The sequence below is a fragment of the Aedes albopictus genome, chromosome 2 (assembly GCF_035046485.1).
Source record: "Aedes albopictus strain Foshan chromosome 2, AalbF5, whole genome shotgun sequence".
NCBI classification, from domain to species: Eukaryota; Metazoa; Arthropoda; class Insecta; order Diptera; family Culicidae; genus Aedes; species Aedes albopictus.
In genome coordinates this window covers 412,016,028-412,035,284 of record NC_085137.1, presented here as the reverse complement: position 1 = coordinate 412,035,284, position 19,257 = coordinate 412,016,028, and the positions used below count along the sequence as shown (strand labels likewise).

At 37.0% G+C, this 19,257-nt stretch overlaps 2 protein-coding genes across 2 annotated transcripts in view; both read left to right on the top strand.

Annotated features, from left to right (window-relative positions):
• Window positions 1–19,257, top strand: part of LOC134288479 (uncharacterized) — a 429,933-nt gene that overhangs the window by 368,774 nt on the left and 41,902 nt on the right. The window lies entirely within an intron of this gene.
• On the top strand, window positions 11,672–12,998 carry LOC134287334 (translin-like). Its single transcript, XM_062848979.1, has 4 exons — window positions 11,672–11,885; window positions 12,024–12,324; window positions 12,391–12,470; window positions 12,568–12,998. The coding sequence occupies exons 1-4, from the start codon at window positions 11,811–11,813 to the stop codon at window positions 12,817–12,819; spliced, it is 708 nt and encodes a 235-aa protein (XP_062704963.1). The 5' UTR covers window positions 11,672–11,810; the 3' UTR covers window positions 12,820–12,998.

The following is a 19,257-nucleotide window of genomic DNA, read 5'->3' as shown; positions in this document are numbered from 1 at the left end:
GGGTGTCCGGGGTATGATGAACACCCCTGCATATTTTATGCTGTATCTTTGATAACATCGATCAGTTGAGTAATTTGCCTACGGAGATCAATACCACAGATGTAATACTACCGACGAACCGACGTGACAGCTATTTGTATAAATTCAAATTTGTTGTCTGCGACGCCATGATGAAAAATAGCCGAACACTATCGCCACCTCTATAACGGCTCGCGATGATTTGATAGCTCGACACTAAACCTCCGTGTGTTCATATAGGAAACGGTTCGCGTCTGTGCTGATATGACAGAAGCGATCGCTCAAACTCTTCCTAAGGTGTCCCACTATCAGCCTAGACTAGTGAGATAATGTTCCGAAGCTGTATTTCATTAATTTGGAATTTTTGTTATTCGGTGATTTTCTTCATAGGAATTATTGACTTTTTAAGCGACCTTCTAGGAAATGTCTTATAAAACTCCAAGGCAGGCACACCCGGATCAATGAAAGGTTACAAACTCTTCCTAAGGTGTCCTGCTATCAGTCTTAACTGGTGAGATAATGTTCCGAAGCTTTATTTCATTGATTTGGAATTTTTGTTATTAGGTGATTTTCTTCATAGGAATTATTGACTTTCTAAGAGACCTTCTAGGAAATCTATATATATAAAAATGAGTTTGAAGTTCCTTTGAGGCAACAAAACTCAGGAACGGCTGAACCGATCAGGCTGACCCTTGAACTGTTTGATTCGTATTCATGGTGGCTGTGTTTATATGTATAAAAAGTTATGAAAATTAACTGAAAAAGTAAGAAAATTGGTAAAATACTGATTTCTAATAAGCTGGGAAGAAAATCAACACGATCGAAAATAAACCAATCTAGATGGCGGTGCAGCGATGACCTCAACAGTTGTCAAACCACCACATCATGGCAAGACAAAGTTTGCCGGGACAGCTAGTGTCTTATAAAATTCCAAGGCAGGCACACCCGGATCAATGAAAGGTTACAAACTCTTCCTAAGGTGTCCCACTATCAGCCTAGACTAGTGAGATAATGTTCCGAAGCTTTATTTCATTGATTTGGAATTTTTGTTATTCGGTGATTTTCTTCATAGGAATTATTGACTTTCTAAGAGACCTTCTAGGAAATGTCTTACAAAACTCCAAGGCAGGCACACCCGGATCAATGAAAGGTTACAAACTCTTCCTAAGGTGTCCCACTATCAGTCTTAACTGGTGAGATAATGTTCCGAAGCTTTATTTCATTGATTTGGAATTTTTGTTATTCGGTGATTTTCTTCATAGGAATTATTGACTTTCTAAGAGACCTTGTAAGAAATTTCTTATAACACTCCAAGGCAGGCACACCCGGATCAATGAAAGGTTACAAACTCTTCCTAAGGTGTCCCACTATCAGTCTTAACTGGTGAGATAATGTTCCGAAGCTTTATTTCATTGATTTGGAATTTTTGTTATTCGGTGATTTTCTTCATAGGAATTATTGACTTTCTAAGAGACCTTCTAGGAAATGTCTTATAAAACTCCAAGGCAGGCACACCCGGATCAATGAAAGGTTACAAACTCTTCCTAAGGTGTCCCACTATCAGTCTTAACTGGTGAGATAATGTTCCGAAGCTTTATTTCATTGATTTGGAATTTTTGTTATTCGGTGATTTTCTTCATAGGAATTATTGACTTTCTAAGAGACCTTGTAGGAAATTTCTTATAACACTCCAAGGCAGGCACACCCGGATCAATGAAAGGTTACAAACTCTTCCTAAGGTGTCCTGCTATCAGTCTTAACTGGTGAGATAATGTTCCGAAGCTTTATTTCATTGATTTGGAATTTTTGTTATTAGGTGATTTTCTTCATAGGAATTATTGACTTTCTAAGAGACCTTCTAGGAAATGTCTTATAAAACTCCAAGGCAGGCACACCCGGATCAATGAAAGGTTACAAACTCTTCCTATGGTGTCCTGCTATCAGTCTTAACTGGTGAGATAATGTTCCGAAGCTTTATTTCATTGATTTGGAATTTTTGTTATTAGGTGATTTTCTTCATAGGAATTATTGACTTTCTAAGAGACCTTCTAGGAAATGTCTTATAAAACTCCAAGGCAGGCACACCCGGATCAATGAAAGGTTACAAACTCTTCCTAAGGTGTCCCACTATCAGTCTTAACTGGTGAGATAATGTTCCGAAGCTTTATTTCATTGATTTGGAATTTTTGTTATTCGGTGATTTTCTTCATAGGAATTATTGACTTTCTAAGAGACCTTGTAAGAAATTTCTTATAACACTCCAAGGCAGGCACACCCGGATCAATGAAAGGTTACAAACTCTTCCTAAGGTGTCCCACTATCAGTCTTAACTGGTGAGATAATGTTCCGAAGCTTTATTTCATTGATTTGGAATTTTTGTTATTCGGTGATTTTCTTCATAGGAATTATTGACTTTCTAAGAGACCTTGTAGGAAATTTCTTATAACACTCCAAGGCAGGCACACCCGGATCAATGAAAGGTTACAAACTCTTCCTAAGGTGTCCTGCTATCAGTCTTAACTGGTGAGATAATGTTCCGAAGCTTTATTTCATTGATTTGGAATTTTTGTTATTAGGTGATTTTCTTCATAGGAATTATTGACTTTCTAAGAGACCTTCTAGGAAATGTCTTATAAAACTCCAAGGCAGGCACACCCGGATCAATGAAAGGTTACAAACTCTTCCTAAGGTGTCCTGCTATCAGTCTTAACTGGTGAGATAATGTTCCGAAGCTTTATTTCATTGATTTGGAATTTTTGTTATTAGGTGATTTTCTTCATAGGAATTATTGACTTTCTAAGAGACCTTCTAGGAAATGTCTTATAAAACTCCAAGGCAGGCACACCCGGATCAATGAAAGGTTACAAACTCTTCCTAAGGTGTCCCACTATCAGTCTTAACTGGTGAGATAATGTTCCGAAGCTTTATTTCATTGATTTGGAATTTTTGTTATTCGGTGATTTTCTTCATAGGAATTATTGACTTTCTAAGAGACCTTGTAGGAAATTTCTTATAACACTCCAAGGCAGGCACACCCGGATCAATGAAAGGTTACAAACTCTTCCTAAGGTGTCCCACTATCAGTCTTAACTGGTGAGATAATGTTCCGAAGCTTTATTTCATTGATTTGGAATTTTTGTTATTAGGTGATTTTCTTCATAGGAATTATTGACTTTCTAAGAGACCTTCTAGGAAATGTCTTATAACACTCCAAGGCAGGCACACCCGGATCAATGAAAGGTTACAAACTCTTCCTAAGGTGTCCCACTATCAGTCTTAACTGGTGAGATAATGTTCCGAAGCTTTATTTCATTGATTTGGAATTTTTGTTATTCGGTGATTTTCTTCATAGGAATTATTGACTTTCTAAGAGACCTTGTAGGAAATTTCTTATAACACTCCAAGGCAGGCACACCCGGATCAATGAAAGGTTACAAACTCTTCCTAAGGTGTCCCACTATCAGTCTTAACTGGTGAGATAATGTTCCGAAGCTTTATTTCATTGATTTGGAATTTTTGTTATTCGGTGATTTTCTTCATAGGAATTATTGACTTTCTAAGAGACCTTGTAGGAAATTTCTTATAACACTCCAAGGCAGGCACACCCGGATCAATGAAAGGTTACAAACTCTTCCTAAGGTGTCCTGCTATCAGTCTTAACTGGTGAGATAATGTTCCGAAGCTTTATTTCATTGATTTGGAATTTTTGTTATTAGGTGATTTTCTTCATAGGAATTATTGACTTTCTAAGAGACCTTCTAGGAAATGTCTTATAAAACTCCAAGGCAGGCACACCCGGATCAATGAAAGGTTACAAACTCTTCCTAAGGTGTCCTGCTATCAGTCTTAACTGGTGAGATAATGTTCCGAAGCTTTATTTCATTGATTTGGAATTTTTGTTATTAGGTGATTTTCTTCATAGGAATTATTGACTTTCTAAGAGACCTTCTAGGAAATGTCTTATAAAACTCCAAGGCAGGCACACCCGGATCAATGAAAGGTTACAAACTCTTCCTAAGGTGTCCTGCTATCAGTCTTAACTGGTGAGATAATGTTCCGAAGCTTTATTTCATTGATTTGGAATTTTTGTTATTAGGTGATTTTCTTCATAGGAATTATTGACTTTCTAAGAGACCTTCTAGGAAATGTCTTATAAAACTCCAAGGCAGGCACACCCGGATCAATGAAAGGTTACAAACTCTTCCTAAGGTGTCCCACTATCAGTCTTAACTGGTGAGATAATGTTCCGAAGCTTTATTTCATTGATTTGGAATTTTTGTTATTCGGTGATTTTCTTCATAGGAATTATTGACTTTCTAAGAGACCTTGTAAGAAATTTCTTATAACACCCCAAGGCAGGCACACCCGGATCAATGAAAGGTTACAAACTCTTCCTAAGGTGTCCCACTATCAGTCTTAACTGGTGAGATAATGTTCCGAAGCTTTATTTCATTGATTTGGAATTTTTGTTATTAGGTGATTTTCTTCATAGGAATTATTGACTTTCTAAGAGACCTTCTAGGAAATGTCTTATAAAACTCCAAGGCAGGCACACCCGGATCAATGAAAGGTTACAAACTCTTCCTAAGGTGTCCCACTATCAGTCTTAACTGGTGAGATAATGTTCCGAAGCTTTATTTCATTGATTTGGAATTTTTGTTATTCGGTGATTTTCTTCATAGGAATTATTGACTTTCTAAGAGACCTTGTAGGAAATTTCTTATAACACTCCAAGGCAGGCACACCCGGATCAATGAAAGGTTACAAACTCTTCCTAAGGTGTCCCACTATCAGTCTTAACTGGTGAGATAATGTTCCGAAGCTTTATTTCATTGATTTGGAATTTTTGTTATTCGGTGATTTTCTTCATAGGAATTATTGACTTTCTAAGAGACCTTGTAGGAAATTTCTTATAACACTCCAAGGCAGGCACACCCGGATCAATGAAAGGTTACAAACTCTTCCTATGGTGTCCTGCTATCAGTCTTAACTGGTGAGATAATGTTCCGAAGCTTTATTTCATTGATTTGGAATTTTTGTTATTAGGTGATTTTCTTCATAGGAATTATTGACTTTCTAAGAGACCTTCTAGGAAATGTCTTATAAAACTCCAAGGCAGGCACACCCGGATCAATGAAAGGTTACAAACTCTTCCTAAGGTGTCCCACTATCAGTCTTAACTGGTGAGATAATGTTCCGAAGCTTTATTTCATTGATTTGGAATTTTTGTTATTCGGTGATTTTCTTCATAGGAATTATTGACTTTCTAAGAGACCTTGTAGGAAATTTCTTATAACACTCCAAGGCAGGCACACCCGGATCAATGAAAGGTTACAAACTCTTCCTAAGGTGTCCCACTATCAGTCTTAACTGGTGAGATAATGTTCCGAAGCTTTATTTCATTGATTTGGAATTTTTGTTATTCGGTGATTTTCTTCATAGGAATTATTGACTTTCTAAGAGACCTTGTAGGAAATTTCTTATAACACTCCAAGGCAGGCACACCCGGATCAATGAAAGGTTACAAACTCTTCCTAAGGTGTCCTGCTATCAGTCTTAACTGGTGAGATAATGTTCCGAAGCTTTATTTCATTGATTTGGAATTTTTGTTATTAGGTGATTTTCTTCATAGGAATTATTGACTTTCTAAGAGACCTTCTAGGAAATGTCTTATAAAACTCCAAGGCAGGCACACCCGGATCAATGAAAGGTTACAAACTCTTCCTAAGGTGTCCTGCTATCAGTCTTAACTGGTGAGATAATGTTCCGAAGCTTTATTTCATTGATTTGGAATTTTTGTTATTAGGTGATTTTCTTCATAGGAATTATTGACTTTCTAAGAGACCTTGTAGGAAATGCCTTATAAAACTCCAAGGCAGGCACACCCGGATCAATGAAAGGTTACAAACTCTTTCTAAGGTGTCCCACTATCAGCCTAGACTAGTGAGATAATGTTCCGAAGCTTTATTTCATTGATTTGGAATTTTTGTTGTTTGGTGATTTTCTTCATAGGAATTATTGATTCTCTAAGAGACCTTCTAGGAAATGTCTTATAAAATTCCAAGGCAGGCACACCCGGATCAATGAAAGGTTAAAAACTCTTCCTAAGGTGTCCTGCTATCAGTCCAAACTGGTGAGATAATGTTCCGAAGCTTTATTTCATTGATTTGGAATTTTTGTTATTCGGTGATTTTCTTCATAGGAATTATTGATTTTCTAAGAGACCTTCTAGGAAATGTCTTATAAAACTCCAAGGCAGGCATACCCGGATCAATGAAAGGTTACAAACTCTTCCTAAGGTGTCCTGCTATCAGCCTAGACTAGTGAGATAATGTTCCGAAGCTTTATTTCATTGATTTGGAATTTTTGTTATTAGGTGATTTTCTTCATAGGAATTATTGACTTTTTAAGAGACCTTCTAGGAAATGTCTTATAAAACTCCAAGGCAGGCACACCCGGATCAATGAAAGGTTACAAACTCTTCCTAAGATGTCCTGCTATCAGTCCAAATTGGTGAGATAATGTTCTGAAGCTTTATTTAATTGATTTGGAATTTTTGTTATTATGTTCGGGGACTGCAATCATTGTTGAATGGATGGGTCCGATCCTTCCTGCTTAGAACACCTGGCACTCAATATAATTTTCATATGCACATACACATATGGTACCTTACCTAAATATAATTCATATTTTAAACAACGCTTTTTCGCCAAGGAAAGCGCCCCAGAAATTCCCACCCATTTCCAACTTCAGATATCTGTGATGGTGGACGAAGTTCTTGGGCATCATCTGAAGTAGATTTAAGCAATGGCCTGGCCAGGTGTCGTGGGATCGTTCAGTGAAGGGTATGTCAAGTCGCAGGCTACCTTTTCTGGCGCACTAAGGAAATATTTAATATGGGAAATAATACTTTTCTGGCGCATTGATCTTCTCTATCGAGATACCCTACTTTGGAAGTGTCACAATCGATTGATTTGAATTTTTGTACAGAGTTAGATACTGTACGTGCCTAACTCTATACAAAATTTCAAGTCAATCGGTTTCAAATTGACTTAGTTATAGTACCAAAATAGGTACACCTGCCCAAATGGTACAAGACCCTACATCTACCCCCCCTGACTTCCGAAGTTCCATTTTCGGTGAAAAGTTGTGAAAAAAAAATCTATAGCGTTCTACCGCGCCGACAGGTTTGCGCGAGCAACTTGCATGCAATATATTTAATGTTGCAACTGCTCGCGCACTTGCATGCAAGTTGCCCCCATTTATTTCTTTCCGGTTGCCCATGGTGAAAATGACTGCTCGCGCAAACCGATTGCTCGCGCATATAGCAGCAGTGCGGTTTGCGGTCCAACAACGCCACAGTTGTCGGTCAATCCGGTTTTCCGTTTTACGAAATCTCTTCGAAAGTTGTTGGTTATGCTCTTCAGTCCCTGAATCTGTCGGCGGGCCAATTCCTATTTGGAAATACGAATGTAGTTGGAAAACGATGTCCTCTCCGATCATCGTCTTCGGGGTCACTAGGAAACTTAATTACTCCATTCCTCATGAACGCAGTACTTATTCTTCCACAAAACTTAAATGATCGATTTCGGGAATCTTAGGAATTGGCGATTCTGACAAACTAGATATTGTTCCGAGCTGGTTGGACTGGAGCGTATAGACACTTTTCCGTAAGATTTGGTTAGATTGTCCACCAAACCGACACAAACGGCACAAGATTTGTAAACAAAACAAGTTGTTGACAAGTCGCTTGACAGTTCGCTTAATTCGCCCGTTCAAGGGGTTCACCAAAGCGTGCCAATTACGCAAAACAAGAGGGGCTTGCAAAAGGGTGGAAATGAAAGTGGTACCGAAAAAAACGATTACTGCTCCGTCTGTATCTTTGTTTGTGGTATGCCCGTCGTAAATTCGTCTGTGGTCGTACATCGTCCAACACACGGTTTACGAAAAAATCTTATTTTAAACTGCATGAATATTTAGTACAACCTAAAATGAAATTTTATTTCATGACAATTAAGAAAACAAAATGAATTACAGTAAGCGTTCGATAACTGCAACATGTTTACGTTTCAGTTAGCGAACAAAATTCGATAACTTCAACGTCAGATGGGCGTCAACAACCCATGAATTGACGTTAAATGAACGAAACATTCATTCGATTGTTCATTTGGGCTAACTTGGCGCACCGGTTTTGACGGATAGCGGTGCGATAACTGCAAATTTGTTGCACTTACCGGACTTGCAGTTAAAAAGCATCGCAGTTAAACCGTTTGCATCGACCGAACGTCTACTGTACTTAAATCTTTACCAATATTGGGCTTTCAATATTGCGGTGATTCCACCCATTTAGAGCCGATGCACACGGGCGGTGCGTCCACGTTGCGATAGTTTCAATACACCTACGCCAAAAATAAGACATTTAAATTTTTAGCGTCATAATCTATAAATTTTCCCAATAAGAAATATCCCAAGTAACCACGAAGCCGTATATAAGTGCATCAATTTTGCCATATATTGATAATTAAAATTATGAATATAATGCTGCATTACTTTAAACACCCCATTGAAGCAATATTAAAGTCGAAAAGGGCCCCACTAAAATCAAATTAGTGCCACATATTGCAGCACGCTGACAGCCATTGCTAATGTAATATAAATGCATGTGCTGTACATTTGCATTTGACATGCTTGATACGTGCAACACGAAAAACCAAAACAATAATCTATTTTTAGCACCGTTTCGTTATCGACGGTACTGATGCCCTCACACATTAATGTTTTAACCATTATTTTTTTTGTAGTCGGATCGGGAGTCGAACCAGAAGTGTTGATGACCGCTAGATGAGTTCCATACGCGCTGGCACCTTGGACCGTTTCTGCTGCAGTGATAACAACAGATACTTCATTAACTAAAAGGAAAATGTTCTTCTATCTCAATCATTGTAGTAGAGGGTAAAACGACTATGTCATATGTAATAGAATACAGTAAACTATCACATTCCGATAAATTACTGAAAATTACATAATGCATTTTAGAAGATATTTAATCAACATAAGAAAATAAAAACCTCGACTAAAACACCCTTCGCACATTGCTCATATGCTAATTGTGATTTCTATCGTTATTGGCATGTGATTGCAGCCTACAGAAAAGAGAAAAGTTCATCTCTAAATAGCTTATGCTGTCGTCGATCGGTGGCTCAAACGGGGATTAAGTTGGTCGGGAGTCGAACCAGAAATGTTGAAGACCGCTAGAGTTGACCGTAAAGTTGTTCAATCTTCTTGATTTCATTTGTTTACCATTAGAGTCAAGCTTTTATAATTGTATTGTTAGAGCAAACTTTGCTAGTTTGTACATTGCATTTATTCAGTTTTTGCAGTGTTGAATTATTGGATTATCTTATATCACCTTTTAATAAACCCGAATGTAAAGAAAAATGCAATGCATCATCACATTGATAATGCCAATCTAAAGGATTATTGCATGACAAGTGTGGAATTACTGCATTTCGCATTGCAAAGGTTGATATTCAGTCTAATTCGTGCAATGTTATAATGCTTGTGGTTACTTGGGTATATTTCAAATACATTTAGTTCGGAGGTTAGAAAAATCTTACCCGCCATTTAAAACACTTTTACAAAGAACCTTGCAATCACTTGCAATTGAGACGGAGGAATCGTTTACGAGAAATGCTTCTGTTTACCACAACCACAAACGCTGATTTGAATAAAAAATAACGGTCGAATTGAATTTCAGCCAAATCGAATGACAAACACTGTTGAAAGCTTGAAGCAGTCGACAAAAAAGCTCCACTCATTAGTGTCATTCGTATGTCGATCCCGCCGGCATGCACAGGCTAATTATCGAGTTTTACAATTTTTTAAAATATGTAATTTAATAAAATTCAAATATCTTGCGTTTTGTTCAACCAATTTTAAATCTTTTTCCATAAATTAAAAGCTGAATATAATACCATTCGATCATCTGAATACAGGTTTTGCGTCAGATTGATGATATTTAAGGTTTTGGTGTGTTCTGGGGACGATCTCCTTAAATTTCAGCAAAATTTCCATAATTATATAAAGAAATATGTTTTTTTCAAAAAGAAAAAAATAATTTAAAAATTCTTTCTCAATGTTTATTTGACATATCATATGTAGGCAAGTTACAGTAAAAAATTCAGCTCAATCGGAGCATTGATTACGGAGAATGAGATGTGTGAAGTGAGCGACTTTGCTTAAAAATAGAACAAAAATCGATTTCAAATCATCAACCTTGTATGGAAAGTCGAAAAAAATTCCACTCTACTGTATTTTTTTTCCTTCGCGTTTTCGAACTCAGGGCATGATTCTACACCAAAAAGGATCATCAGCTTACCGAGTTCAAAAATGCTGTAAACTAGTGTTATCATGCTCACATGTTGCTGTTTGAAAATTCATATTATGCATGTTTTTTCTGGTTTCTGGTTGGGACATGAAGACAATCAGGTGCTGAGGGAACAAAAATTATATGGGGTATCGGTTACCTTATTTAACATAGTGCCCCGATTTCATAAAAGTTTGGGAGAGTAAAATAACTGATTGCATTCAGACCCCAGCCCAACTTTTTAGAGCTGCTGAAAACGCAACTCAATAGGGCTCGAGCTGAGTATACATTACTACATAGTTGCTTCAAACTTTATTTTTATTGAGAGCAAAAACAACAAACAAATTAGTTTGGAATTACCCAACTTTTTGTTGTACTTTTGACATGGCATCCCATCGCTCTTGCATTGTTTCAATTAAATACTTCAGAAGAATAGTCGGACAGTGAAGCGTTCCGCAAACTTTCGATAGTACCGTAAAACGGGGTATCATTGATCAGCGGAGTAACATTGATCCATCCAACCATCGAGACAGCCCATCTATTTGTTATTAATTTCGAGATTAATATAGAGCTTGCTGACGTTTATTCACCTCTCTCTTTCAAGCATGCAGGTGGGATAGGATTTGTTTTCATCGGGAAACCTTTCCTGATGACAACAAATCAGTAACAAATTTTGAAAACGACGTATAATCAATGCTACACCATTGATTATACGTCGTTTTCAAAATTTGTTACTGAAATCCTATTCCGCCTGCATGTTTGAAAGAGAAAGGTGAATAAACGTCAGCAAGCTCTACACGGAGAAACTGAAAAACTCAAAATTAGGTACTTTTAAACTCAATTTTGAGTTCTTTTTCATCTCCCTTTTCATGCGCTCTTTCTATTGTTGTCAGAGAGTGAAGAGAGAAACACCCCAACTTTTGCAGTTCCGTGCGTCAAGCCAAAACTGAGTTTCTAGCACAGTACTCAAATTTGAGTGAATACAACCTAGTCAAAATTTCGGTTGAGTTGAAAAAACTTAAAATTAGGTATTTTTTTCACATGGAAGCAAGTGGGAACAACCCAACAAAAACATCGATTCCATCAACTCAAAATTGGCTTGACGCACGCAACCCCGAAGTTGGGTGGAAAGAACCCACTTTTGGGTAGTTTCGTCTCTCCGTGTATATATCATTCGGTTTCTCCATAGCGTAACGCTGTTGAATCAATTTTCATTACCGGGTATAAAACGTCAGCCCGCGTGCGTTACGCTTGTCTCGAACAAACAAACGAAGCGAGCTCTCCTTCCACCTTCCACGCTTCTGTTTGTAAACACGCGTCGTCTGGTTATCGTCTGTTCGAGGAGTTTCTTTGCATTTATTTCGATATTTTGTGGTATTTTCTGCTATTTTAGTAAGTTTAACCGTGAAAAACAGTTACCGTAGCCATGCAGAACGTTGTGATTAAGGAAATTTTCGACGGGTTCAACGATTACCTGAACAAAGAGCAAGAACTTCGCGAGGTAAGTGGTTGTTGGCTGGCACTCTGCCGGCAGCAGCCGGCAAGTAGCGCCAGTTTTGTCAGGGATTGCAAAACTAATTTTATCAATTTAGGAAAATTTAAGAATTTCAATGTTGATTTTCTATTTTTTTTAATCTAGCAAATTCGTGAAGTGGTCCGCGAGGTTGACCAAGCCGTCAAGGAGGCTACAATCGCCTTACAGGTCATTCACAGCAGTTTGACGGAAGTGTCCGCTGCGTGTGTCGTCGCACGCAAACAGTTCGAATTGTGCCGTCAAAGCTTCCAACGTTTGGCCGCGTTGATTCCGGAGGGTCAGTACTACCGGTACAATGACCACTGGCACTTCCTGATGCAGCGGGTTGTCTTTCTGGTGGCGCTGACCGTGTACCTGGAGAAGGGTTTTCTCGTCAACCGGGACACGACGGCGGAAATTTTGGGAAGTAAGTGGTCGGGAAGGTTCTGAAAGTTGACAGCGTAAATCAAATTGTGTGTTTTTACTATTTCAGTGAAGACAAAACAGGCCGACGGATTTCACCTGGACATCGAGGATTACTTGTTGGGAGTGCTTCTGATGGCGACAGAACTGGTAATATCTGGTAGTCACTATAGAACTTGCCTTTCAATTTTCTGTGCTTATTTTTAAAATATTTAATTGCGCCATTTTTTATCATGATTTCTTTCAGAGCCGTTACGCCACCAACTCGGTCACCCTGGGAGACTACGATCGTCCGTTGGCCATTTCGAAGTTCGTGGCCGATTTAAACTCTGGTTTCCGGCTGTTGAATCTGAAAAACGACGGCCTGCGCAAGCGGTTTGACGCCCTGAAGTACGACGTCAAGAAGATAGAGGAGATAGTGTACGACATCAGCATTCGGGGACTGCGGGCTGATTCCACGACTGGGTCGTCGGCTGCGGCTCCGGCAGCAGAGCAGTGAGGTATGATGGATGGGTGTCTCATTTCCGGCATTTATATATGCTCATAACTATATGAAATAACAGTTTCTTCTACTTATCATATTTTTTTTTTTGAAAACATGAATTTATCATTGTTCTTTTTACTTTAATTTGTTGAAATAAGTCAAAAGATAAGAAACAAGTTACATTTCAAAGTGCATATTGATGACTTCCTTATTACAAATAGATTGATATGGGATTTCTATACTCACCTTACCGGAAATGGGAAATTTTTGCGTGACGTAATTTATGGACAGTGACTTCTGCGCAACCAATTCCAATTCCTAAAGGAACTCCTCGAAAAACTTTGGGCAACTTCTTGGAGAAATTGCCAGAGAAATTTCCGTAGAATCCTCAAACAAAATTCGGAAGGAGATCTCTGATAAAATTCCTGATGAAATCCGAGGATAAGTCCTAAAACAATCGTTGTAGGAAAACCTTGAGGCTCTGAAGGAGTCCCTTGACAAATTTTTGAAATAATCTCTGATGAAGGGCTTTCTAAAGGAACACCTTCTAAACATCCCTGGAAAAACTCCTAGAGTAATCTCTGGAGGAGTTCCTGGAAATATCAATGGATAAATTCTTGAAGGGTTTCTTGTGCGAAAAAATATCAGGATGTATTCCTGAAAAAATCGCAGGACTAAATTCTGAACGAATTCCTTTGCAGGAACTGCATGGCGAATTCTTGAAGAAATTCATGGATGGATTCCTGAACCAATCCGTGAACTCCTAGCCTAGAAGGTTTTTTGGAAATTATTTCTGTCTTCTGTATGCATTCCTCTAAAATTATCTTAAAGAATTCCAATCCTGGAAAAACCTGTGGTGAAACCCTGGAAAAGATTTCTGAAATTTCTGAAAGAATTTCCCTGAATAAATGTCTGAAGAGATCACCAGAGGAATTTCTGGAGCAATCCGTGGAAGAGTTCCCGGAGCAATCCCTGGGAAAATTCTTGGAGAAATTCCAGGAGGAATTGCTGATGGAATTACTGAAGGAATTTCTGCAGGAATGCTTAGAGGAATTGAAGGAGGAGACCCTGGAGGAATTCTTGGAGGTTTTCCTGGAGGAGATTTTGTAGGAATACCTGAGGAATCTCTGGAGAAATTCCGGGATGAATTCCTGGAGGAATCTCTAGAGGAATTCTGGGAGGAATTCCTAGAGGAATTTCTGGCGGAATTCCTGGATGAACTCGTGGAGAATTTCTTAAAGAATTTCTAGAGGAATCCCCGGAGGAATTTCTGGATGAATCCCTGAAGCAACTCTTGGAGAAATCTGTAAATTAATCGTTGGAGGAGTTCCTGGGGCAATTTCTGGAAAAATCCCTGAAGAATTTCTGAATTCTGAATTACAGGAATTTCTTTAGGGATTCCCAACTAAAGAAATTCCTGGATGAATTCTTGGAAGAACTTCTGGGAAATTCCCTAGAGAAATTCTGAAATGAATTTCTGGAGAAATTTCTGAATAAATCTTTCGATAAATTCGTAGGGAAATTTCTGGAGGAATGCTTTTTGAGGAATTTTTGGAGCGATCCCTGGAAGAATTCTTTAAAAAATCTCTGGATGAATTCCTGAAGCAATTCCTGGAGGAATTGCTGGAGAAATCCCCAGAGGAATTCTTGGAAGAATTTTTCAGAGGAATCTCTGGAGAAATTCCTGGAGCATTCGCTGGATGAATTCCTAGAAGAATTCCAGGAGGAATCCCCGGAGCAATCTTTGGAGGAATCCCTGGAGGAACTCTCCACTCCTGAATAAATTTCCGGAAGAATTTCTAAGGGAATTACTGGAGTAATCCCTGAAAAAATCCTGAAGGATTTTTTGAAGAAACTCGTGGAGCAATTACTGTACGAATTTCTGAGCGAATTCCTGGAGGAATGGGGCACGTTCGTTGTAGTACTAGATTTGTAGTAATGAGCTGAATTTTAGTATGGTGAGAAGGTCAATTCTCCGTTTCTGCAATGAAATGGTCCAAAAAGCGTGGGTACCGTGAGGTGCCCATATTTCGTGCACTTAAGAATCCTCAAAGTTTGATAAACGCCTGAAATTTTACCATAAAGTATATCAGATTAATTTGTTCGATAATATTTAGTGCTGGCACTGTAGCTCCCAAGAAAAATGTAAATTAGGCAACTTCACATTATACAAGATAGTTACAGCATTAGTTTTGATTTGTTCGAAAGTGCCAAATTTCGTGCACGGGTTCCAAATTTCGCTCACTCTAAAAGACGTAGAATTCGCCTAAATGTGTTAATTTTTAAAACGTAGCATACTCGTATAATACCAATGAAACCATAAAGTGTAGATAAAATCGACGTCTGTGAGTATATGAGTGAATATTTGCTATTTCCCATGTTGGTCCCGAATGTTTGTTTACATTAAGATTTCCAAAATCCTTCTGTAGTTTTAAGGGTTATTATATTTGACGTTTGGTTGACATCTAAATAAACAATATATTGTTTCCTATTTGAATAAAATGTTCACTAACTTTATTGATGGTCAGTAATGTGAATTAATTCATTTTTGTAATTGTAGCTTATTACGTTTCTATTATGTGCCATTAATTGGCACATTAATTCTAGTAAAGTGTCGTCTTCCAAGTTTGTGTTTTGGCAATAAGGCTTACGGTAATGATTTGCTTGAATGAAATTATCGGCTGTAAGTTACTACTCCCAATGTTTGGATAAATAAAATCATCCTGAGCTTACTTAATACCGTGGGGTGCCCTAATTTCGTGCGCGCCCAAACTTCGTTTACTTCTGACATCTGAGAGCATTATTATCTAATTAACAGCGGAATCATCAGAAGTTTGCTATAACCTCAAAACTACATTTGATCTCAATACAATTCACAAAAAAAAGAAATGAAAAATTTGATTTATGTCAAAAATTGAAAAATAAATTGCAAATGTATGCAAATAGCAGATGCCATATTCAGAGATACAAAACAATCAACACTCACGGAAATGAACAAGTATTTCGATCTCTAGCAAAAGTAAATATCCCAATTTTTGTTTGATTATTTCAATTCAATATGTTTTTTTGTTATACGCAATAAAATTACTTAAAAATGTTGTTTTCTTATTTTATTTCAACATTTATGTTGTTGGCGAAATATGGGTCCCTAATTTCGTGCACTCTTTTTCATAACTTTGTTTTAGAGGTTCATGAGTACTTGTAGCCAGTGCATGATTCGGTTATTAATAATATTTCTAATAACTATTTTGATTGGTTTAAAATTAGCTAGGGACTGCTCATAAACTACGTAGACAGTGAAAAAATAAACCAATTTATAAATGTACTGATACTAAGTAAGCTCAGGATGATTTTATTTATCCAAACATTGGGAGTAGTAGCTTACAGCCGATAATTTCATTCAAGCAAATCATTACCGTAAGCCTTATTGCCAAAACACAAACTTGGAAGACGACACTTTACTAGAACTAACCTCCCGAGGAATGTGCCTACTAATGGCACATAATAGAAACGTAATAAGCTACAATTACAAAAATGAATTAATTCACATTAGGGTAAATCGGGGTAGTTTGGCCACCCTAAGCAAAAGTCGTTTTAACATGCAGAAAACAACGATAAATCTCTCGTGCATCGTATGATCATAATGATTCTGATAATACTACGCAAGATACATGAAAATATCAAAGTCAATTCGTGTTTATATGCCAAAAAAAGATTTTTGAAAAAAGTTTGATTTTTTCGTCGATTTTAAACCGTCGGGGTAATTTGAGCACCCAATTTTCAATGAAGATTTTTTTCGCCTAATGTAACACAAACTCAATATGCACCGATAGACATTGAATTGTAGTGTGTCAACTTGATGTATACAGAAAATAAACTAATTTTAAAGCTATCTAATGTATTTGAACAAAAGGAGTCTTATGTGGTGTTTTTATTCAGCCCTCTTCGGGGTAATTCGGCCAACGTTTTTCAATTTTATTTTTCTAATTTACTGTGGGCTTGAACTAATTCGTTCTAACGTTTCAATGGCTTCTATATCAGACCAGTAGTAGAGCTGTAAGGTCGGTTTGTTAAAAATATTAGATTTTAGATGATTTTTATGAGATGCTCAAATTGCCCCATTGGCCAAATTACCCCGACTACCCCTACTGACCATCAATAAAGTTAGTAAACATTTTATTCAAATAGAAAACAATATATTGTTTAATTAAGATGTCAACCAAACGTCAAATGTAATAACCCTTAAAACTACAGAAGGATTTTTGGAAATCTTAATGTAAACAAACATTCGGGACCAACATGGGAAATAGCCAAATCTTGGCCCATCAGTAAAGTGACGTCAAATACAACGGTAAAAAGACGTCAACAACATTTCTTGCGTAAGAACCAGAAAGAACAAACAGGAAGAAAGATTTTGTGTACGGTGATTGTAAAAATATAACACAATAATAGGGTTGCGTTGTTTTCGTTACTAAATTAAGAAGAACTTTAGTTAAAGTGATTTATTTATAGTTTTTTGAAAATTTGGCCCCGAAAATGTAATTTAAAGTATGATTGGTGAACAAACAGAGATAATACTTCAGCAGAAATATTGAAAAAATGAGATAATAAGTGGTTCTAGTGCATGAAAAGCAATAGGCCAACGTTGTATCCACTAATAGGCCAATTTTTGTACCATAGACCAACGTTGCATACCATCGCATCGAATCTTTTCAGCTTAATTAAGTAAATTCTTGAATATTTACGTAAGTTTACTTCCAATTGGTGAAACATGCATTGCCTAGAGTGTGTAATAGGGTCAACATATTATTTCTAGTGCTATTAATTCATGAGTTATGGTCAAACTTGTCAAGGCGGCTTGCAAATTAGGTCAAGGAATGGTACACATACCCTAGTTAGGCTGACACAAATTTTGATTTTCTCCTATGTCACCCACCCCTCGGAAATTTTCTGTCGGATTTCGACATTTTTAAGGAGGGACACAAATTAATTATTTAGGAAATTTAAAAAAATTTAAGTGAAATTGGCTTCTTTAACGGTGTTGAGATAATTCCATATTCTAAATCTGCGTGCCAAACTGGGCCGAAATCCAAATTTTCATGATTTTTGGTGCCCGGGAACATATTTAAAAATCGATTTGAAGTTTGTATGGGAGCGATTTGTTAAATCACCCCTCGTCGGATTTTGTACTGGGCGGAGCTGTCAAGCAGTTGCCCAGCTGTCAAAAAGTGATTTCAAAAAATCTCTTTGAAATAGATTTTAGGTATCAAAATGGAGTTCTAAAAATCTGAAAAAAAATATAGTGACTCAGAAAAAGGTGCTCTTTCGTGTAACATTGCAAAATCAATATTTTTTTCAAAATTTAAAAACCCAATTAGAGTCGTCGAGAAAATTTCTTAACAAATATAATTAGTGTGACGATTTTTCTTAATTGTTCGGGTAATTTTTCATCAAATACATTTATTATTTATCATCCCCCCCCCTTGACGAGTCAACAAGCAAAGTAACGAAAGTAGAAAATGAGATTTGTTCCAGCCTTATTCTTGCAAATAAAAAAAAATTGGTTCCCAATTTCTTTGAAAATATGCACATTGGAAAGAGGGCCTTATTATTAGGAACAACTTTGTAGAAGACCATATTTGTCTAAAAAACATTTGAATACGTTGAATGCCAGAATTTACTGAGGGAGGGTTTTTCGGCAATCAATGATTCTTTTTTTATTTGACTCTCATTTCGTAAACAATGATGGCATGTACATTAAATTTAAGTCGTAGCTTAAAAATACCGACGCAGCCGATTTTTTTTCTCTAATTTTGAGAGCGTTGTATACAGAAAAAAATTGTTTCCAAATTGTGACTCTTGGGGTTGGCGGATGAGGGTTTGGTAGTGGTTAACCCTAAAAACTGGAAAGGGGGTTTAGCGAATGTCTTTCCTGTGTTTTCCAAACCACTCCTAGCGATAACCGAAATTTGTCATTCTCCTGGAAACTTATCTGAAATGTCCACATGAACAGTTTGACGAACTATAAGAAAATTCATGATTTTTTTCTATGGTTAAATTTAACAGAAACATTTTCTTATCCAGTCAAAAAAAAAAAGACTCCTTCTTTTACAATTTAAGTAAAAATAAATCTTAAATATTCACTAAAAATACTTTGAAATCTACTCGATTAAAAACTTCTCAAAAGATTTCCGAGTTCCAAAATGTTTTATTCTCCAGGAACACTTACAAAAATTGTTCCTGTACATTATAACAACTTTCAAATTCTGTATAATTATGTAGATTTCTGAGGTGTTTTGAACAAGTTTTTTTTTAATCCTGATGAAAAAAATACTAAAAATATTAGAAAATGAAATCTTCATGGATGAATAAACACCAAATGCTTATAAAACCAAAAAGCTGTTAGAACTCAACAAGAGAGCTCTATGTACGTACATACATTGACCTAGTAAC